Here is a 22,432-nt window from a genome sequence, read left to right as displayed (position 1 = left end):
CATTCCTGGCCCATCAGGCCTTCCTCTCCTGGCTGGCATCCCTCTCATTGGACAGACTTCCTGCCACAATCTCCGCCCCAGACACAGAGGCAGGTGTGACACCTGGGCAGGCAGCAGATGTCTGGGAACAATGCTGCATGGGGCTCCACTTCCAGCCACATTTTGCCTCAGTTTCCCAAAGTTTTCTAAATTTTGTTTGAAAGGCATATGCATATGTGAGTGGGAATGTGTCCCATTGAGTGGAGATCTTTCTGGAAGACTATATATAAACACACCTGGCCTGAACCCCGGGGCGGCATAGGAAGGGCAGGTGATGCGCAGTGGGGAGCGGGGAGTGGGGAGCGGGGAGTGGGGAGTGGGGAAGGGGAGCAGAGGAGGGGGAATAGCAGAATCCAGATCTCGGAGGGAAAGAAGGCATTGGAAAGCTGAACATCCGCTGGGCAAAGGCCTTGGCTTTTCAGTCAATGCAAGGTTGTGAGTCGTCAGGGGCCAGATCTCGGTAGAATTCCCGCGTGAGCAGCAGTGTGGGTGATCCAGTGGGGAGACTGAGGCACCAGGAGGACTAGGATGGGCTCTAGGTCACAGGGCAGGACTTGGGTTCAAACCCAGACATCCTATCTCCCAGCTCCAGGCTCCCTTCAGCTCAGCCATCACTGCCAATTACCAATGTCACCGAGTGCGTCCCAGGTTCTGGGGGTGGGGGCTTGGAGGTGGGTGGGTGAGGGGTTAGGGGTGTCCCTTCTCTCGGAGACCCCAGCGCGGGACTACATTTCCCAGCCTGCCGCATTGGGTGGGGGTCGCGCCTGCGCGTTGTGGCCAGTGATGGAGCGCTGAAGGGGGGCGCGGCAGCGCGGCGAGGGCTCGGCGGGCCATTGGCTCCCGGCAGCGGCACCGCCAGCTTGGGGACGAGAAGAGCGAGCGGGGCCCGCGGGCCGGGCCGGGACGAGCTGGGCTGCAGCCATGGAGGACCAGAGGGTAAGACCAGGGCGGGGCGCGGAGGGACCCGCCTCGGGGTACCCAAAGAGGGGGGACCAGAGGATGCCGCAGCGCCCTCCCCGCCCCCGCCCGCAGCTGCTCTGCGGTGCAGACTCCACCCCTGCCGCAGCCTGGCCCAGCCTAGCCCCTCCATTGGGAACGTAGCCCCCCACGTTTGCCCAGACTCCTCATAATCCTAGCCTGGGTTCAGACGCATCCCCTCTACCCCCACCCCCACCCCCACCCCCGCCCAGGATCCCGGACGCAGCCTTGACCCCATCCCCCACGCCTTCCATCCGGACTGCGGACCAGGTGTCCCAGCCCCCGCCCCGCCCCGCCCCACCAGCTCAGCACAGGTGACTCCACCGACCCTGCGCCCCCAGAAAACAGACCCGTCCGAGTCCTGGGTCAGAGCTACAGGCCCCAGCCAGACCCTCCCACGCCGCCTTCCCTTCCAGCATTCCCTCCCGGCATCCCCTCCTCCAGACCATCCCCCTTCCCCACTTACCTGGGCGCTCTGGCGCCCGCTCTCCTCAGCTTCCTCCTCTCTCCTTGCCAATCCCTTTTCCAAGGTGAGCCCATTTGCTGCAGGCATCATTTTCCTTCGGGGGTTTCTTTTCCCAAGCTGGCCCCTCACCTTATCATGCCCCGCCCTCAGGATGGAGGTTTGAAGGCTTTGTGCTCCCGCCCAGAGTTTGTTCCCAGAGTTGAGAGGCTCACTCTGTGCCTCAGTCTCCTCTCCTGTAAAATGGGTCTCTTCATGGAGCCCACCTGCTGGGTGAGGGGAGGACCAGAGCTTCACCCAGGGCCTGCCTCCTGGTGAGTGCGTTGGCACAGTGGCCCCACATCTCCCGGCATCTCTGGAGGTTGGAGTGATGAGCTCCAAGTGAGGGAGCTGGGCCAGGCGGAGGGGCTTACTGGCCTGTGTGTGTGCGCGCTTCCCGTGGGGGCAGGAGGCTCTGCGGAAGATCATCACCACGCTGGCTGTGAAGAATGAGGAGATTCAGAGTTTTATCTACTCCCTCAAGCAGATGCTGCTGAACATGGAGGTGAGGGCAGGTGATGGCAGGGAGGGAGGGGGCAGCCCTGTGAGCTAGCCTGTTGCTGCTGATAACTGTGGAACTCTGGGCCCGGCTGCCATGTCCAGGCCTCAGTTTCCCCATCTGAGCGTGGGCTTTGGCCAGTCCTGGCTGTTCAGACCTGCAACGTCTCTCCAAGGCGAACTCAGCCAAGGTGCAGGAGGACCTGGAGGCGGAGTTCCAGTCCCTCTTCTCCCTCCTGGAGGAGCTGAAGGAGGGGATGCTCATGAAGATAAAACAGGACCGTGCCAGCCGAACCTACGAGCTGCAGGTGTGTGTCTCGGGGGACTCTCTGAGACCCCTGCCCCGATGCCATCTCCACTGCACCCCTCAGATTCAACAGATCTCAGCTGGCCTCATGTCTTTTTCCAAACCTGCTCCTTTTCCTGTGTCCCTTCTTGGAGATGCTCCCGTGTTCCCAGTGTCCAGAGCCAGACACCCTGCTGATGTTGGCCTCGCCTCCTCTTTCCCTGGTCTCTTGCCTGTCCGCTCCTTGGCCATGACCTGTCAATCCCCCACACACCTGTTCTCCCTCTTAATCCCGGCCATTCCACCCGCTTCTCTCCATTGCCACAGCCACGCCCCCACAACTGGCTGTTCCTCCCTCCCGTTCTCACCCAGTGACTCCAGTTTCTCAGCCCTTCCCACTGGTCCCCCAGATCTGATGGCCAGACACCCCCCATGGCTCCTGTGGGATTAGTGGGGCTGTATTGAAACCACCTGGGCAACTTCCTAACACCCCAGACGCCCATCCCCGGGGATGCTGAGCCCTGGGCTCAGGTGTGGCCTGAGCATGTGAGTGAGTGAGGAAGGATCCCCAGGTGATTCTGATGTTCTTCGAGGAGCAACACCCCACCCTTCTCCAGCCTCCCTCTCCCACTTGGAGTGGAAGAAGGGTGTGGTGCCCTGAATCCCAAAGGCAGTGGGGAGGCCTGGGAGGGTTTGATGCACTGGGGTGAGAGGTTTCCTCCCTCAGTGCCCTGCCACCCGCAGAACCAGCTGGCTGCCTGCACTCGGGCCCTGGAGAGCTCTGAGGAGCTTCTGGAGACGGCCAACCAGACCCTGCAGGCCACAGACAGCGAAGACTTTCCTCAGGTGGGGCCTCAGAAGCCATGCTGGTAGGGCTGCCGGACAAAATACAGGACACCCCGTTAAATTTGCATTTCATATCCACCACGAGTAACTTTTTAGTAAAGTTTGGCCCATGCAATATTTAGTATCAGTATTTCCATGTGATCTTTGGGACATACTTACACTAAAAAAAAAAAAAAAAAAAAAAAAATTATTGGCCCCGGCCAGATGGCGTGGTTGAAGCATCATTCCAATGACCCAAGGTTGCAGATCCCTGCTCAGGGCACATGCAAGAATTAACCAGTGAATGAATGGATTGGTCAAACAACAAATCTCTCTCTCTGTCTCTGAAAATCAAGAAATAAAAGTTTTAAAAATAAGTAAATAAATAATAATTATTTGTTGTTAATCTTAAGTTCATATTTAACAAAGAATAATTTTTTAGTGTAAGTATATCCCATGCAAATGTTTATATAAGTATTTCTCAAATGTTGCATGAGACATATTTATATTAAAATAGTAATTATTTATTTGAAATTTAACAATGAGTAATTTTTTAGTATACTATATCCCATGCAATATTTAGTACAGCAGGTCCTTGAACAACACTGTTTTATTCAGAGTTGTTCTGTTATAACATGGATGTGGGGAAAACATTCTGGTTGAGGCCACTCTCTGTGTGGAGTGTGCATGTTCTCTCCATATCTGCGTGGGTTTTCTCCAGGGACTCCAGTTCCCTCCCACATCCCAAAGCTGTGCACGTGGGGGGAACTGGCGTGGCCACACGGTCCCAGTCTGGATCGAGTCTGGGTGGGTGTAAGTGCGCCTGTGATGGAAAGGTGTCTTGTCCCGGGTGGGTTCCTACCTTGTGCCTGAGTTGCTGGGAGAGGCTCCGGCCACCTGCAACCCTGAACTGGAAACAGGAGGCTGGAAAATCATTCTCTTTCTTGTTTCTATTAATCCTTCTTAATGGGTGTACAGCTCACAGTTATTTCCATGTTTAATATTAGAAGTGTTTGGGGTCTTTATTTAGAAGTTTGGTGATATTCTTGTGACCAGAAATAGGCTATAGGAACCTACCTCTTGTTTATATCAATTAGCCTACCATAAAGTTGATTTTATTACTCATCATTTCGCTTAAAGTTGCAGTTTCTAAGAACCTATTGACGCTCTAGCTGGTTTGGCTCAGTGGATAGAGTGTCCACCTGCGGACAGAAGGGTCCCGGGTTCGATTCCGGTCAGGGGCACATGCCTGGGTTGCGGGCTCGGTCCAATGTGCAGGAGGCAGCCAATCAGCCAATCAATGATTCCCTCTCATCATTGATGTTTCTACCTCTCTCTTCCTCTCTGAAATTATATATATATATATATATATATATATATATATATATATATATATATATGAACCCATTGACATTAAGTGAGCACTTACTGTATATGTATGTTGTAAATATAGATTAGGACATACCTATACTAAAAAAAGCATTGTTGATCTCAAATGCAAATTAACTGGCTGTCCTGTATTTTTTATTTGCTAACTCTGCCAATTGTATGTTCTGGGCACTGGGCAGGAGGTGGGGGAGGGGTGGAGCCTGTCTTTGCCCTTCTGTCCTTTCAGGGTGCAGCCAAGGGTTTCTGCCCCAGTGCTGGGGGACTTTGGCAAATGGCTGCCACGCTGGACCTCAGTCTTCCTGTCTGTGCAGTGGCTTTCTAATTCAGTCTAGACAACTCTGAATTTTATTCTGTCCCTCTTTCTAGGCTGCCAAGCAACTCAAAGATGGGTAAGATACTGGATCTGGCCCCCACCCCAGTGCCCCGCCCCTGGTATGACGGTGGGGACACCCAGGTGAGGGTCCCTTGGCCCAGAGCACTGGACCAAAACCAGGGGGAGGGAGTCACCTCCACACCTCGGAGGACCAAGCCAGGGCCCTCCCCACCCACCCACCCCCGCCCCCCCTCCCCCCCGCCCCAAGATGCCTGCCAGCAGGCTGCCTCCACTTCCTTCCCTGCAGTGTGACCATGGCCCCTGCCTTTCGGCTGTCATTGAAAGCCAAGGTCAGCGACAACATGAGTCACCTCATGGTAGACTTTGCCCAGGAGAGGAAGATGCTACAGGCACTCAAGTTCCTGCCGGGTGAGAGGGGATTGCCCCAGGGTTTCAGAGAAGTGGCTGGGAGCCTGGGAGGCCCTGAGAGTAGGGCTGACAGCCAGGTGTGGGAACCCCAAGAATGCCCTTGGGTGGAGCCATAAAGAAGCCCCCCTGGTGCCACGAGGCGGCCACACACCTGGTGGAATCTTGAGGAAGCCCCTCCCTGGTGGCAGAGCCCCAAAGGCCCCGCCCAGCAGTGGTGGGGTTCCATGGAGGCCACGCCCCTAGCTGGTGGAGAATTCTGGAAATGTTCTACCTGTAAGTGGTGGAATCCTGAAAAGGCCCAGCCATTTGTTGGATGAACCCTGAAAAAGCTCTGCCCGCCACCCCCCTCACGCTTTGATGGAACCCTGAACTCAGAGGGGTCCCCCATGCGTGGGATCCAGAGAAGGCTTCATCCCCAAGGAGGCCTATCCTGTGGACAGGGCTCAGCAGGGCCTGCCCCTGCTGGTGCAGGGTCCTGACCCCTCCCCCCTCTCTCCTGGTCAGTCCCCAGTGCCCCTGTGATCGACCTGGCCGAGTCTCTGGTGGCAGACAACTGTGTGACGCTGGTGTGGCGCATGCCGGAGGAGGACAGCAAGATTGACCACTACGTGCTGGAGTACCGGCGGACAAACTTCGAGGGCCCGCCCCGTCTCAAGGAGGACCAGCCCTGGATGGTGGTGGAGGGCATCCGGCAGACGGAGTACACCCTGACCGGTATGGGTGGCTCGGCCCAGCTGCCAACCCCCCTGTGCCGCTTAATCCCTCTGGGCTCCCGTTTCCCTGTCAGCCAGCTGGAGGTTGGTGGGTGATCCCCAATACTCACGGGTGTGAGAGCAGCCTGGATGGACTGATCAGGAGTAGCAGGAAGTTGTAATAACAAGGATACTGATGACAGCAGCTGCAGCACTTACTGAGAACTCACTGTGTGCTAAACGTTTCACCCCCATGTAACAGGCAGGCTTATCACCATTTTACAGATGAGGGGGCACAGGGGAAGAAGGCACCCTCTACCCACATCTTATCTCTATTCCCCATCATTCATTCATTCAAGTTTATTGAGTGACTACATTGTACTAGGTGCTGTCCTTACAGTAGTGAGAAAGCAGACAAAAATCCCTCCCCTCAGGGAGCTGGTGTTCTGGGGCCACCCTCTCAGTATGTGGGGACTTCCTTGGCAGGTACAAGAAAGCCGAAAGGCTCTGCCAGTGTGGTTCAGTGGTTGAGCATTCTCCCATGAACCAGGAGGTTGTGGTTGATTCCGGTCAGAGCACGTGCCTGGGTTGCCGGCTTGATCCGTGCAGGAGGCAGTGTTGATGTTTCTATCAGGAAGTAGTAATAACAATTATTACTCCGAAATCAATAAAAACATATTTTTAAAAAAAAGAAAGCTTGGGGGAGTCCACCCAGCTGGTAGGGGAGGGTCTGAGGGGGGAAAGAGGTGGGTGTCAGAGCCATCCTGAGCCAGGGAAACCCTCGGGGCCGGGAGAGCCTTGCTGGCAGGATAACTAGCACCCCCGCTCCTGGGCTGTAATCAGCCTGCTCCTGGGCTGTAATCAGCAAACATAGTTAATAATAAGTATGCTAATTGCGGGAAGGAAAAGCCACCAGCCTACAAGATGGCCTGAGAAGCTACTGGTTTATCCTTCGCCTGGGAATCAAAATAAACACACCCCATTTTTCTTCAATCTTTATTGTGGTAAAATACATATAGCATTTACCATCTTAACCTCTTTTGTTTTTTTTTAATTGTAGAGGTCATTTTTTGTTGTTAACCCTCACCCGAGGATTTTTCCCCGTTAATTTTTTAGAGAGAGTGGAAGGGAGGGGGAGAGACAAAGAGAGAGAGAAACATAGATGTGAGAGAGATGCATCGATTGGTTACCTCCCACATGCACCCCAACCAGGGCCAGGGATTGAGCCTGCAACTGAGGTGCATGCCCTTGACCAGAATCGAACCTGGGACCCTTCCGTCCGCAGGCCGACGCTCTATCCCCTGAGCCAAACAGGCTAGAGCTAGAGGACATTTATTAAAGCTGGGGAAGGGCCTAGGCCGGGCTGCGTCGGCTGATTAAGAAGTCAGAGACCTATTTAAAGGAGACAATAAATACACTTGCACAGGATAAAAGAAGAAAAATTTTGCCAACAAAATTGCATCTTACATGGAGGGAGTAAGTGTAGCTAAATAATAAATTTAGGTGAAAACTTTTCAAAAAAAGAGAAAAGGGAGTCTTGGGAACAGGTTCAGGGGGGTTAGTCCTGGATGAGCTGTCGCTGCTCATTGCTGCCCTGGTTGCAAGCTTTGTGGGGTCCTTCGAGTTTAGGAACGGGGAAAGAAGGGCCGGGGAGGCTTGGGCGTGCTCCAGGGAGGGAGAGCATGTTCAATCTTAACCATTTTAAATATATATTTTTATTGATTTCTGAGAGGAAGGGAGAGGGAGAGATAGAAACATCAATGATGTACTGGGGATCAAGCCCGCAACCCAGGCATGTGCCCTGACCAGGAATCGAACCCAGGACCTCTTGGTCCATGGGACAATGCTCAAACCACTGAGAGTCCACAGCCAGGCTTAACCATTGTAGGCTGTATAGTTCAGTACATTCACATTGTTGTGCAGCCATCACCACCATCCATCTCTGTAACTTTTCATCTTGTGTAACTTTAAGAAACTCTGTCCCCATTAAACACTAACTCCCATTTCTCCTCCCACTATTTGACTTCCTGTTCCTCTGATTTTTACTACAATAAGTACCGCACAGGAGTGGAACCAAACAGTATTTATCCTTTTGTGACTGGCTTATTCGTTGAGCATGTCTTCCAGGTTCATCCATGTTGTAGCACGTGTCAGAATTTCCTTCCTTTTTTAAAAAAAATATATTCAGAGAGGAATGGAGAGGGAGAGTTAGAAACATCGATGAGAGAGAAATATCGATCAGCTGCCTCCTGCACACCCCCTACTGGGGATGTGCCCACAACCAAGGTACATGCCCTTGACCAGAATCGAACCTGGGACCCTTGAGTCCGCAGGCCGATGCTCTATCCACTGAGCCAAACCGGTTAGGGCTCCTTCCTTTTTTAAGGCTGACCATTGTCTGGGTATGTCCCACTTCCTCCAGTAGTGGCAGCTTACATAGCTGTAGTTCAATATCAGAACCAGGAAACTGACATGGCTACATTCTAGTGTTGATTCACATTTCACCAGTTTCACGCACCCTCATTCATGTGTGTGTGTAATCCCATATGCAAGTTTACCCCACATGCAAATTCTTGTCACTGCCACCACAATCCAGGTATAGATCTGCTGTCACAGGCTTTCTGATGCATCCTTTTTATAGCCACACTCTCTCGCCTTTCACAAAATTCCTAGTGAGTTAGTTCCTCAGGGTAGGAAGTTGAATCTATTAAAAGGTGTGTGGTATTGAGGAATATGTGAATGTGCTCACCTATGGAAATAACCCATGTGGTTATTTGCAATCAACCTACTATCTCGTTGATTGCTTGGAAAGACAGGAGGGTTTTGGTTAAGTGTTTATGATTTCCATTTCTCAACTCATCTCATCCTCATGTGAGCCCTGCTCGGCATGGGGAATATGATCTCTGTTTTGGCAGAATAGGAAACTGAGGCACACAGTGAGTGACTCTAGGCCATGTTCCATATTTGAATCCAAGCCTTCTGAGTGGCAGTCTTAGCTCTGGAGCAGTAGATGGCACTGCTGAGCAAACTGCTGAATTCAGAGAAGGGAATCCAAAGTGAGGCAGTTTGGGTGGGAACCCGGGAGAGGGGAGGGGGGGGGGCGCCTGCAAACACCAAGGGGGAGCAACCAGAAGGGGCAGCCAGGAGAGGGCAGTGCTCTGGCTGCCAAGGAAAGACAGTGCTCTAGGAGGGGAAGAGTGGTCAGTGAGCAAGGTGGGGACTGACGAGGCCTGAGTGGGGGGGCAGATTGGGGGGACAGATTGAGGGGGCAGCGAAGAGGGTGTTCCTAAGCCTCCAAAGAGGTTTAACTTGAGGGGACAGCTCGATAGCGTCTTTTTATTTTTTTAAGAGCGGAAGAAACCTTTAAAAAAGGACAGAAAGGGAGGGCGAGATATATCCTGGTAGTAGGGAAAATCTTTCATAAGTAACCAGGTATGGCTAGATCCAGGGGTTGCACTTTTTGCCTCTGGGACTTGCATTCTCCAGGAGACGAGCCAAGAACACTGACAGTTTTCCCTGGAGGCACTTCCTCCAAGCTGGCCAGCTCTGCTCTGCTCCCTGTACCAGCCAGGGTCCTAGGGAAGACTCTGGCCAGTCTGGGTTGGGTGCAGAGCCAAGTAATTGATAGCTCCACAGGTGTATGTGGGCAAGGTTTCTCAGGTAAGATGTCGTTTGCAAGGTGCTCCTTAGAATGAGGAGTCTGCTGTGGCGGGCTTACTATGGGACCCAGGGGCCTCTAACCTCCTGCTCAAAGTCTATGTTGAGATTTCCTGTTGTCTCCTAGGTCTCAAGTTTGACATGAAATACATGAATTTCCGTGTGAAGGCCTGTAATAAGGCAGTTGCAGGCGAGTTCTCGGAGCCGGTGACTCTGGAGACACCAGGTGACTGGCTCCCACCCCTACCCTGGCTCTGACTGTAACCCTTCACTCCTGGGGCCCCAGGGACTGGTGTGAAATGAGAATCCAGGATTCTGTGGCCCTTTTTGCCCTGGCTGCCAGAAAGCTCAGAGCTTAGCCCCCAGTAGAAGTCCGCACCCTGAGCGTCTGGTATAAACCTGCTTTTGTCCTTTACTTTTGCTCTTGATCCCTTTATACCTGGATGGTTTACACACACACACACACACACTTCCTCTCCCCCTCCCCCAAGTGAGTAAGTGCTCTATAGAACTGGGGGGGGGGGGGGTGTCAGTCGTGCAGACAGCTTCTTAGCCTCCCACAGTGACGCCTTTGCACGGCCTTTCTCAGTCTAGCTTAACTGCCCTATTGCTGCCCACCGCCTTTCCTGGGATTAATCCCCCACGGAAGCACAGGGCAGCACACGTGGTTTGAAAAGGGCTCCAGGCCTGGGAAGCCTTCAGACAACAAGCCCTTGGCCTTTCCTCCTCTGGCTGTATGGTCTGCCCCCTCCCTTTTCCCCACCTTGTGTCTTTTGGTGTCTTTCTCCCTGTCGTCTCTATCTCTGTCTGTCTTGTCTCTGGTCCTTCGTCTCTCTCTGTTCTCTGTCCCTGTCATGGTCTGTCTTGGTCACTGTTTGTCTCTGTCTCTGTGTCTCTCCGGGTTTCCCCATCTCTGTGACTCCCACGTCTGCCCGGCCCCAGCGTTCATGTTCCGCCTGGATGCATCCACATCCCACCAGAACCTTCGGGTGGATGATCTCTCCGTGGAGTGGGACGCCATGGGCGGGAAGGTGCAGGATATCAAAGCTCGAGAGAAAGATGGCAAGGGGCGGACGGCGTCTCCCGTCAACTCCCCAGCCAGGTAGCCTGCCCCCTCCCCTCCCTAAGTCTCTGGTAGAGGAGGTCAAGATGGACATGAACCCACAACCCAGCGTGGGAAAGGCTGGGGTGGAGGGAGGGACGTGGAGCTGGGGAGACAAAATAGTGAATGGAGGGAGAGGCGGCTTTGAACGGGGTATTGACGGCTGGACAGTTTTCCAGACAAGGAAGGGCACAGGCATGCTCTGACGTCAGGGGCCCAGTGTATGAAAAGGACCAAGTACTGTCCAGGACCGATGAGAAGTCCTCAGTGGCCGGGGTAGACCAGAGAAGCATCCCGGTACGGGAGGTGAGGGCTGAACTGAGCGCTCCCCTCCCTGTCACCCACAGAGGTACTCCATCTCCCAAGAGGATACCCTCAGGTCGTGGGGGACGGGATCGCTTCACAGCTGAGTCCTACACGGTGCTAGGTAAGGTGGGGGGAAGCTTGGAGGGGAGTGGGGAACTCTGGCCAGGGCTCTGATGCTGCCGTGTGGGAGAGAACTCCTTTGGCTGGGGAAACTGAGGCAGCCGTCAACAAAGCTTCTCTGGGAATGGTCCCAATAACATGTGTTGTGGTGCTGGTGGAAAGGGAAGGTTTGGGGAGGGGAAGGAAGCTGAGGCCTGGAAGAACCTGGTCTCCACCAGGAGCAAACTGGGAGTCTGGGAAGCAACAAGAAGGAGTCTGGAGTCCTGGAAAGTGTCTGGACTCCAGTAGGACTTGAGGCCTATGGGAATACTTGGAATCAGCCAGGAGCAAAGGTTTGGGGATTATCTGGTTTCTGGAAAGAATTGAGGACGGAGGAGTAACGGAACATGGGGAAGAATTGGAAGGGGGTTTTAAGGCCTGGAAGTATCTGGAAGGAGTAGCTTGTACTTGTAGAGAATCTGAAAGGACTAGTGGAAGCTTGGAGAGAATCTGGACTTAGTATCTAGAGGAAGCTGATAAATCCTGGGAAATATCTGGAAGGAATAGCTGGGGACCAAGGAGTATCTGGAGGGAATAGCTGTGGTCTGGGAGTACCTAGGTGGCTGCCCCTTTGTGGAAGAGCACCTGGGGCCCTATTCAACCCTGTTCTCACTGCCCACCCTGCCCCCCAGGGGACACGCTGATCGATGGCGGGGAACATTACTGGGAGGTGCACTATGAGCCAGACAGCAAGGCCTTCGGCGTGGGGGTGGCCTACCGCAGCCTCGGCCGCTTCGAGCAGCTAGGCAAGACCGCGGCGTCCTGGTGCCTGCACATCAACAACTGGCTGCAGGTCAGCTTCACCGCCAAGCATGCCAACAAGGCCAAGGTGCTGGACGCCCCCGTGCCTGACTGCCTGGGCGTGCACTGCGACTTCCACCAAGGTGACCCTGGGCCCCAGCGGGCATCTCCAGCCACCTCTGCCTGTCTGGTCTCTCTGCCGCAAGCCCTCTAACTGGTCCCCTGCCCCTCTGCCCTCCACCCAGGCCTCCTGTCCTTCTACAATGCCCGCACCAAACAGCTGCTGCACACCTTCAAGGCCAAGTTCACTCAGCCACTGCTGCCTGCTTTCACAGTAATTTACCCTCATGGCCTGAGATGGGGGGGTGGGGGTGGCTCTGGGTGATGACTTTGAGGCCGAGCCTCTTCTCTCCCCTCCGTCTCGCAGGTTTGGTGCGGCAGCTTCCAGGTGACGACAGGCCTGCAGGTCCCCAGCTCCGTGCGCTGCCTACAGAAGCGAGGCAGTGCCACCAGCAGCTCCAATACCAGTCTCACCTAGGCCAGTGCACCCGGCTGGGCTGATTTTGGGGGCCACCACCAGGTCTCGGCTGTTTTCAGCCAGGCACCCTCTTTTCACTCGCTGCTTGGAGCCTTAACTCCTAATGGGGGTCACCAACAGGAAGCAGGCACCTGGGCAGGCCCTCCTCCCCACCTCACTTCCCAATAAAGGTCAAACACTGGCCAGTGGTGCTGCTGGTTCTTTGGGGCTGGGTGGCACTGGCTGTGCCTCGGCCCTCTCTGGACCTCAGCTTTCCCAGCTGTAAAATGGGCTTTCCTGGCAAAGTCAGATGGCAGTTTTTGCTGAGCTGACGATCTTTAGGAGTGAATGGAGCCAGCTGATGAACACCTCACTGCCCCACGTAAGCCAAGTCACACTCACGGGCCTTGGGTCACTTGAACTTTAATTCTGGGAGGAGGGATCCATCTGACTGCCGTGCCAAGCTCCGAGTCTGGCCCGTTAATCCCCAGGGTGCTCGGCTGAGTGTTCCAGTGCCCGCCGCCTCTGCAGTTTCTCTTCCAGCTCTGCCGTCACCTTGCCCAATCCTGGGGGGTGGGTACCCTAGACATCAGCTGCACCCAGAATCCCCAGTCTGTGCTGCCCCACCCCCATCCACCCAGGACTGGCTGCAGAAATACGTGGGGCCCCAGTGCAAGATGAAAATGTGTTCAAGAGGCAGGAGGAATTCTGAGATGGAGACAGCAGAGCGTTAGACCAAGTACAGGCCCTTCGGAGTGCTGGGTCCTGTGTGCCTGCACAGGTCGCACGCCTGTGAAGCGCACACCCCTCCCACATCGGCCCCCCCGGCCCCGTACCTGTTGTGGGGAAGACAGCCTGTGCTGAGCTAATGGCCAGCTTCTTGGCGAGGCCGCTGGTGAGGCCCCTGGGCTCTGGAGAAGGCAGGTAAAGGCTGAGAATGGCCCTCCACGGCATGAGGGAGGGGCTGGGGAAGAGGGTCCCCTACCTGGCTTAGGTCCAGTGGGGGGCTTTGGAGGCTTTGCCTGAACTTTTGGGGCTGGGTGACACGGCTTGGGCTTCTGAACCTCTGGCCAACCAGGGGCAAGCGCTGCATAGACAAAGATAGTGTGTCACATCGGCCGTGAGCCTGCTCCCCCTGCCCCTTCTCTCAGCCACCTCTGGTCCCCCACACACCATCCTTGTTCTCATAGTCGGCAACTGGGGCATCTTTAATGGGGATCACATAGTCCTCATCCGGGTTCAGTGGCGGGGGCAGCTTGTGCTGTCTGGGCTCAGGTATGACGGGCACAGGAGGTAGCTGCTTGGGGCCACCGGCAAGGGATGCAGCACCTGGTGGGTGGGAAACAGCAGTAATTTTGGGGACCCACATGGTGCAGGGAGACCCCAGGGTGGGTCTGTGTGCTTCTGAGCAGGAATGTGTGTGTACATGCCTGGATACAGGCAAGTGTCCCTGTGCACGTGTGTCTGCAAACATGTCCATTTATAAGTCTGTGTGTTTGTGCCCCGGTGTAGCATAAACATGAACACTGCGTGAGCTTGAATAAGTTAAATATAAATATGTATAACAGTGCATGGATGCTAAAGTCTGTGCTGGGGTACTTGTCTCCATGTGTACACTCATGTGTCTATAAATGTCTGAATTTGTGCTGTGTACACATAATTGTGGCTTAAGGTATGCATGTGTGCTAGATGGAACAGAATCATGACACATGCATTCATGCATGTGTGGAGCTGTTGTCTACATGGGTCTGATTATTCAGGTCACACAGTCTGTGTTGGTGATTGTGGCATGTGCGTATGAATAGATACATACATGGGGCCCCCCCCACATCTGCCCAGCCCAGGGCGGATCATACTGCTTCTAACCTCTTCCTCCTGCTCCATAAGCTCGACTGCCTCCCATGCCTTTCCCAATACCCTCCCTAATTTCCCATCTCTGGGTAGTTCTTACTCCATGTGTACCTTCTGTCCCCCTCAGTGCCATCTCGGCCTACTGAAATCCTTTGTGAACTTCAGCAAACACCCTCTCCTCCAGGATGCCTTCCCCCTACCTTGCCCCCCTCCTCCCCTCCTCCTCTCCTCCAGGCACTGTACCAGCCCTAGGTTCAGTCCCACAGGGCTGGGAGTGTCTGTATCCAGCTCTGTCTGCCCCCTCTACAACCTGGAAGTCCCCAGAGGGCAGGGTCTGGGTAAATTCTGGGTACAAGATTGGGCACAGGAGGCACCATGTGGGTCCTAGGTTTCTCCACCCTCTGCCCCAGTGGCTGCCTTGGGGAGGGGCATCACCTGGGCAGAGGACCGCGGGTACCGAGGGTCCTACCCACACACTCTCGCCGTTCTCTTTATCCGCCTCCACGTAGCCTAGAATAGAGAGGGCTGCCTGGAGGAGGCGCAGCGGCAGGGCCTGGGGCTGACCCAAGGGAGTCCCCATCAGGCTGGAGGCGGGAGAGGCAGGGACTGGGCCCCTGAGTCCTCACCCACCTAGCACCTTCTCATAGTCCTCGTCCAGTAGGAAGGGCACCAGCACATTCTTGGTTTGCAACACGAAATAGTTGACCACGGCTTGGAGTGAGGCGCAGGAGACCTGGGAGCGGATAAGGGGTCCGGTTAGGGCCGCTGGGGCGGGGCGCGGACCCCGCCCGCGTGCTTCCCGAGACCCCGCCCCAATGCTCACCGGCTCCTCCACGTCGATCACGTACATAGGGCCGTCGCGCTTCACCTTGTAGTGCCGGACCAGCGGCGTCCTGCACGTGCAGTGGGCAACTGGGTGCCCCGTCTCCGACCCAGGAAGACCCCGCCCCGCACTCTGTCCCGCCCCCGGCACACCGACCACGCCCTCTCCTGCCGGGACCTCTGGTCCCGCCCCCAAATCCTCCCCCGTCCCAGCTCGGACTCGGTCCCCGGGCAGACGCGCTCTAGGACTCGACTCCGCCCCTACGTCTGGCCACGCCCCTCCTTGGACGCCCCACCCCCACCGCCGGCCTCCCGAGCCGCGCCTGCGCACCCGCTGAGCGTCTGGCGCGTGGAGACAGACACACCGTCCGTGCCGTCCCCGCTGGGCCGCAGCAGCAGGTTCCCGCACTCGGGGTAGCGCTCCAGGAGCAGCTGCGCCTCTAGCCGGCTCACCTTCATGAAGCACCTGGGGAGGGTCGCGTCTCACTCAGGACAGGCCTTGTCCCGCGGAGACCCAGGCGCCCTCCCGTACGTACCGCCGCCCCTGGACACAGCCCCGCCCCGCTCACAACCCCGCTTCCGACACCCAGTCTCGCCCTCCCGCTAGTTACCGGGTCCCCGACAACCAGCCACGCCTTCTGGGCACCCAGACCCTCCCCTGGAGATCTTGACCCTCCCCAGGGCACCTAGAATCGCCGCCTTCGGAGACCCAACCTCACCTCCTCCTCCAGAAGACCCTGCTCTGCCCCAGCCCCCGGTTCCGTTTCCGGAGGCGCACAGTCCGGTCCTCCAGGCACCTAGACCCTCCACTGGGGGCCCAGACCAGCCCCCAAACACCAAGTCCGAACCTAGTCCCCGCTGCAGCACGAATGCAGCCCTGTATTCAGCTTAAGGCCCGACCGGAGACCCCGCTCACAGCCCACCCTCGACCCCGCTCACACCACCCCCACCCCGCAGCCCCTCGTGCGAGGCGGGCACTCACGAAGGCATCTCCAGCGCGCGGCGCGCCTCCTCTTTGGCCAAGGCCTCGGCCATCATGTACAGGTGTCCGGGCAGCAGAGTCAAGTTGGACGGGACACGGAGCTGCGGGGCGATCAGGGCAGCTGTGGTTTGGGCAGCTGTGCCCATGTCACAGAAGGCAGAGTGTGGACAGAGCCAAGATGGGAACCTGGGTCTGGGGGCTCCAGAGCTGCCCTACACCTTCAAGGGCAAAGAGGTTTTGAGAGGATGCAGAGAGAGAGACTTCAGTGATGGGGAGGAGGACAGAGCAGATGCTAGTAGTCTCAAACTCTACAGGCTGCGGGGGTCAGGTAGGAAACAAATGAGTAAAATAGAAATTAGGAATGTTGACTAAAATCCTGCTTTTTAAGTGATGGTAGCTGACTTTTAAATTAGCACTTCATGCTGTAACCGGTTTGGCTCTGTGACTGAAGGATCCCAGGTTCCATTCTGGTCAAGGGCATGCACCTTGGTTGCGGGCACATCCCCAGTAGAGAGTGTGCAGGAGGCAGCTGATGGATGTTTCTCTCTATCCCTCTCCCTTCCTCTCTGTAAAAAAAAAAATCAATAAAATATTTAAAAATTAAAAACTAAATTAGCACTTCGTTGGCAAAACAAAACATGTTTATGGACTACATTCGGTTTGTAGAATGCCAGTTTGAGACCTGCTTGAGACTCTAGGGGCTTATTTGGGGAGTGAAGGATGGAAAGAAAAAAGAGGATTTCTGAGGAGGACTACTGGGGAATGGGAGAGAGAGGGGCAGGGGGTGACCACTCTGACCTCCACCACTGTCAGGATGAAGCCTTTCCACATCTCCCGAGACTCCAGGCTCTCTACCTAGAGAGGGAAGGAAAAGTCCATGTTGATTAGGCTCAGTCTATTCATCTGTGAAATGGGAGTGAGGAATTGAACAGTTCATGTTTCCAAGGGCTGTTTGAAGATTAAATGAGTTGAGACAGGTTAATTTAGGGTGATGTCTGAATATAAGTCCTTAATGTGGATTGTTATTCTTTAATGTTATCACACCAACATTAAAAAAAGTAATTCAGCCAAAGCCGGTTTGGCTCAGTGAATAGAGCATCGGCCTGCGGACTGAAAGGTCCCAGGTTCGATTCCGGTCAAGGGCATGTACCTTGGTTGTGGGCACATCCCCAGTAGGGGGTGTGCAGGAGGCGGCTGATCCATGTTTCTCTCTCATCGAAGTTTCTAACTCGCTATCTCTCTCCCTTACTCTCTGTAGAAAAATCAATAAAATATATTAAAAAAAAAAAGTAATTCAGATCATGTACCTCCTTATTCTTTAAACCCTCCAGGCCTCCCACCCCCCTCAGGGTAGAAGCAAGTCCTCTCCATGGCCCACAAGGCCCTGCACGACCTGCGCAGTCCCCTCCCAGCCTTCACCTCCTCCCTCCCCCTCGTTCACTCTGTTTCAGCCATTGTTCCTCTAACACACCAGGCATAGTCCTATCTGAGGACCTTCGTATTCACGTTCTCTTAGCACTTGTCTCTCTAGCATCCACTGCCACCTGACAGTCCATATGTTTTACACATTAGTACAGTTGATTGTGTGCCTCTACCACTAGACTGTAGACTCCTCAGGGGCAGGGATTTTTAATTGTCTGTCCCACTGCTGTGCAACTAGAGGAAAGTCTGGTACATAGTAGGTGCTCATTAATGTTTGTTGGAAGACTGAATGATGGCAGTGATGATCTTTGTGAATTGTATCTTGTTCTGGGTACTTTATACATATTATCCCATTTTGCAGTTGAGGAAACTGAGGCCCAGAGAGATCAAGTGACTTGCCCGGTATCACCAATCCAGTGTTAGACTCTGTGTGACTCCTTGCTAGTGTGTGTTAATGGTGGGTGTGATGGGGAAACAGGTTCTCCCCCCAGCCCCACCCCTCCCCCCAAGGGACCTACCTTGAATTTGATCTCCTGGTTCCGGACGAAGAGGTTAAAATGTACAGCAGGGTCATGGGAACTCCCCCAGGGAGCTTCATCTGTGACTTTCACAAATGCTCCAAGGTCTATCTTCTCCACGTGCTGGGGGCACAGAAGCAGGCGTCTGAGCACCAGACCTGTGGTCCCTCAGGCCCCCTGGTTTGGCCACACCACCCGGTACCCTCTGCTTGGTACCTGGGGTCAAGGATAGGCCAGCTCTTGGGCCCTCATTCGCATCCTTACCTGGGAGTCCCTATTGCTATTGTAGAAATAGAGAGTGAGGCCCTGGAGGCCGGCCCAGAACTTCTTGTAATCCTGGGGAACAGAGGGGGAGAAAGAGAAGGATGTGAGTTGGCCAACTGGGTACCTCCAACCCACCCATGTCTGCCTTAGGACCTTTGCCGTGGCTGTTCTCTCTGCCTGGACACTCTGCCCCCAGATCTTCACATAGTTTCCTTTGTTACCTGCTTTGGGTCTTTGAACAAATGGTGCCTTCTGAGGGAGGCCCTCCTCTCTCATGGCCCAGCCTCTGGGGATCTGTTATTCTCTGATAAATGACCAAAGGGAACCTTGATAGGATGGGGGACCCAGAACAGTCCCTCAGTCTATGGAGGGGGCTGTTCTAGGAGTCAGTCAGTGGTGCTAACTGGCTTTATGAAGATCCATCCACCCACCCACCCTTACATCTGTTGACCCATCCATCCAGCCACCCATACACACACATACATCTCCCTGGCCCCTTATCCTCCCCATAAATATGTATTGGCATCTCCTGGGTGCCAGGTGCTCAGATAGGTGCTGAGGCCATCGTCTCAGAATTTCACACGGTTCTGGACTCTAGGAGGTCTGCAGATTCAGGAGCCTCCCCGCTCCTCCCCCACCGACCAGGATTCTGAACTCCAAATGCCCTAACTCTCTGGATGTCTAAGGGGCTGATACAGCTCAGGTTGTAAGATTCTAGGGTCTTTTCACCCAATATTCCATGAGCAACTACTCCGCAGCAACCAGCTCTATTGCAGGCAAAATAATAAGTGGGACATGGCTTCTGTTTCTAAATATGTCATGTTCCAGAGGACAGAGAAAGCACAGATACTGAGATCCTCCAGGAAGGAAAACTAGGGTCCTGGAGAGGGACAGACCCTGGGCCAGGAGATCACAGAGGAGGAGAGTAGCCCTCCAACTGGAAAATCTGAGAAGACTTCCTGAAGGAGGAATCGCTTTAATTAGTCTGCAATGACAATGAGGATAGCTTATATGGACAGTTATTCTCTCAACCATCCACCCGTCCATAGATACATTCATACATTTAACTAACATTGCCTGAAGACATACTCTGTGTCAGGCATGGTTCCAGGCACTTGGAATAAAGCAATAAGTGATCGAACTCCGTGTAGTCAGACTTGCTTTGTCATGTACCAGCTATGTGTCATTGGGCAGGTTATTTCAGCGCTCTGTGCCTCAGTTTCCCCACCTATAAAATGGTGATACTAATGGTATCTACCTTAGAGGCTATTGTGAAAACTGGGTGAACTGATGTAAAGAGCCAGTGCTTGTCCTGAGCCAAGTCCTTGGCCAGCTAAGGGCTGCCCCTTTCCTGTAAATGTGTCTATGGCCCTATCCTACCCGTTTTATTACCGAGGGAACTGAGGCACGAAGATGGAGAATCACTCGTAGAAGGCCTGGGAGTCAGAAAGGGGTGGGGCATGGATGTGAACCTGGGTCTCGCACGTTGGGGCCCATGGTCTTTCTTAACCACGGTGACTGGTGACTGCCTCTGGGTGCTTTCCAGGCGGGAGGGAACTCGGGCTCATGGAGCCCCAAGAAGAAGAGGAGGGAAGGGCAATGACAAGGTCAGGGCGGTGTGCGGGAAAGCCGGGGTGGCTGGTTTGGGTTCTAGGAGAAGAGGAATGAATACAGGGAGTGGGGAGGGAGAGATGGGGCCTTAGTGGGAACCAAGAGGCGGGGCTTGTTTCTGAGCAAGATACAAACACACACACACACACACACACACACACACACACACACACACCCATGCCCGCATGCGCACATTGGCCCGCAGTATCTGGTCCTGCTGGACGTGGCTGCCACCAGCTCTTACTGTCCCCACTGACAACTGTCCGAACCCTGTCCCCTGCAGCGGAGGTTCACAAAGTTCAGGGCTGGGGGAAGGGGAACTAATTAATTTTAATTCCTCATTTCCTCAAGGAAGTCCTGATCCTGTTTGTATCTGACAGACAGAAACAGCGACTGAGACCCAGAGAGACACAGATGGACACAGGCTGGGAGAGACAAAGAGAAAGAGAAAGAGATCAAATAAGAGTCAGAGACACAGAGGCAGACAGACAGACAGATGGACAGAATCCTTCTAGCCGCCAGCCCATGCCCTGCCCCATCGCGCACCCACCCCGCCCTCCTTGGCCAGGTGGCAAGATCGAGGCTCAGAGAGGTGCCTCACTAGCCAGGCAGCCCAGCGGGGCCAGGTTCCCTGCCCCACCTTACCCGGTCACGGGGTCCCTTCTTCTCCAGGAAGCTCTCATGGTAGTGTGAGGGCAGGGCACACTTGGGCTTGGGGGCCCGGGGTGGGTTCAGGGCCGAGGCCATGGCAGGCTGGGCCTCTGGCCTGGCCTCTCCTCCAGCACACAAGCGGGGCCAGGAAGCAGAGGAACAGGTTCCAAGGGAATTTCCTCTCTTCTGTCAGCTCCCGAGTTCCCTCCCCTGCCAGTGCTGGGCAGGGCGGGGCGGGCCGGGGCAGGTCCAATGATCCTAGGGAAATCCCAGACTCTGGTCTCTCCCGGAGGTCAGAGAGCAGGCAGGCCGTGCGGGACTCGTGGGATGGGGAGGAAGCCACGGGAGGGTTCAGTGTGGAGCAGAGACTGGGTGACTGTACACCAGGAGGAGGGACCTGCTTCGGCAAAGGCCTGGAAGTGAGAAAGGAGGAGTGTGGTCCCCAGTTGGTTAGGGCCGTGGTCGGCAAAGTGCGGCTCACAAGCCACATGCGGCTCTTTGGCCCCTTGAGGGTGGCTCTTCCACAAAATACCATGTGCGGGCGCGCACGTACAGTGCGATTGAAACTTCGTGGCCCATGCGCAGAAGTCGGTTTTCGGCTCTCAAAAGAAATTTCAATCGTTGTACTGTTGATATTCGGCTCTGTTGACTAATGAGTTTGCCGACCACGGGGTTAGGGGATGTAACAAGAGAGTTCACAACAGGAACATAGCATGAAGGCCGACTGGACCTCAGAACGATGGTGCCTAGATCTAGCCCCAGATCTTGCTGGGTTTCTGGTAGGAATTGCACTAAACTTGTATATTAGTTGGCGGAGACAAGGCATCTTTCTTATGTCGAGACTTCTAGCCCACGGGCATGGTCCGTCTCTTCATTTATTCAAATCTTTGATTCTTTCAGCACTGTTGTGTAGTTTTCAGCATACAAGTCCTGTACCTATGTGCAGCCCCCCCAAAAAACTTTTTTTTTTTGAGCCTTGTATTTTTTATTTTTATTTTTGGTTCATCCTTACCCATTTTTTCATTGATTTTTTGAGAGAATGGAAGGGGGAGTGGAGAGAGGGAGAGAGAGAGAAGCATCAGTGTGAGAGAGACACATCAATTGGTTGCCCCCTGCATTGGACCCAATGGGAGCCAGGGATTGAACCTGCAACCCAGAAACATGCCCTTGACCAGGAATCGAACTTGCCACCTTCAGGTGCACAGTTGATGCAGTAACCACTTAGCATTCTGGCCTGAGCAATGTCACTGTATTTTTTTTTTAAGAGAGAGAGGAACGAGGGAGAGAGAAAGAAACATCAATCTATTATTCCACTTACTTATGCATTCATTAGTTGATTCTTGTATGTGCCCTCACTGGGGATCAAACCCACAACCTTGGTGTATTGGGACAATGTTCTCACCAACTGAGCTACTTGTTTAGGGCCTGTCCTTGGAATTTTTAATTCCAATTTTCACATATTCATTGCGAGTGTACAGACATGCAATTGATTTTTGTGTGTTGATCTGGTATCCTACAAACTTGCTGAACTTGCTCATTTATTAATTGAGAGGCATTTGTTGTAGAGATCTTGGGATTTTGTACATTGTATCATCATGTCATCTGCAAATTAGGCTAATTTTTATTTCTTCCTTTCTAACCTGTACTGCTTTTATTTCCGTTTTCTGACTTATTGTACTGGCTAGAACTTCCAGTACTATGTTGGAAAAAAATGGTGACAGTGGACATCTTGCCATTCTTTTTATTTTTTATTTTTAAAATTGACTTCAGAGAGGAAGGGAGAGATAGATACATCAATGATGCGAGAGAATCATTGATTGGCTGCCTTCTGCCGGCCCCCTACTGGAGACTGAGCCTGCAACCCGGGCACTTGCCCTT

The 22,432-nt window shown here is 54.1% G+C and overlaps 2 protein-coding genes across 7 annotated transcripts; one reads left to right on the top strand and one right to left on the bottom strand.

The window, feature by feature from the left end:
• Positions 1–960: 960 nt before the first annotated feature.
• FSD1 (fibronectin type III and SPRY domain containing 1) lies at positions 961–12,570 on the top strand (the record flags this gene model as incomplete). Of its 6 annotated transcripts, XM_079772170.1 has the most annotated exons (13): positions 961–975; positions 1,929–2,024; positions 2,194–2,325; positions 3,048–3,149; positions 4,884–4,906; positions 5,138–5,259; positions 5,764–5,973; positions 9,736–9,834; positions 10,551–10,710; positions 11,058–11,137; positions 11,808–12,059; positions 12,162–12,250; positions 12,344–12,570. In XM_079772170.1, 13 exons carry the CDS (start codon positions 961–963, stop codon positions 12,452–12,454), a joined length of 1,491 nt encoding a protein of 496 aa, XP_079628296.1. In that variant the 3' UTR covers positions 12,455–12,570. The 6 variants fall into 6 exon arrangements, with proteins under 6 accessions (XP_079628296.1, XP_079628299.1, XP_079628298.1 ...); XM_079772173.1 differs by lacking the exon at positions 9,736–9,834; XM_079772172.1 differs by lacking the exon at positions 12,162–12,250.
• A 172-nt stretch (positions 12,571–12,742) lies between these two features.
• Positions 12,743–20,726, bottom strand: STAP2 (signal transducing adaptor family member 2). Its single transcript, XM_079772175.1, has 13 exons — positions 20,549–20,726; positions 18,293–18,364; positions 18,029–18,151; positions 16,887–16,943; positions 16,089–16,189; positions 15,438–15,572; positions 15,108–15,177; positions 14,915–15,017; positions 14,720–14,794; positions 13,607–13,762; positions 13,419–13,520; positions 13,270–13,344; positions 12,743–12,999 (listed from the first exon to the last, which is right to left on the bottom strand). The coding sequence occupies exons 1-13, from the start codon at positions 20,648–20,650 to the stop codon at positions 12,914–12,916; spliced, it is 1,257 nt and encodes a 418-aa protein (XP_079628301.1). The 5' UTR covers positions 20,651–20,726; the 3' UTR covers positions 12,743–12,913.
• Between the last annotated feature and the right edge of the window lie 1,706 nt (positions 20,727–22,432).

Source organism: Cnephaeus nilssonii (assembly GCF_951640355.1).
Source record: "Cnephaeus nilssonii genome assembly, chromosome: 5".
NCBI lineage: Eukaryota > Metazoa > Chordata > Mammalia > Chiroptera > Vespertilionidae > Cnephaeus > Cnephaeus nilssonii.
The sequence above is the reverse complement of the archived record's forward strand: the minus strand, read 5'-3'. Positions and strand labels throughout refer to the sequence as shown.

Coding starts and splice junctions, on each gene's coding strand:
- STAP2 (XM_079772175.1), bottom strand. CDS start 20,650: ATGGCCTCGGCCCTGAACCCACCCCGGGCCCCCAAGCCCAAGTGTGCC. Junction 16,944..18,028: donor ACCAGGAGATCAAATTCAAG/GTAGGTCCCTTG, acceptor TTCCCTCTCTAG/GTAGAGAGCCTGGAGTCTCG. Junction 13,763..14,719: donor ACCCGCGGTCCTCTGCCCAG/GTGATGCCCCTC, acceptor CCCACCCACCAG/GTGCTGCATCCCTTGCCGGT.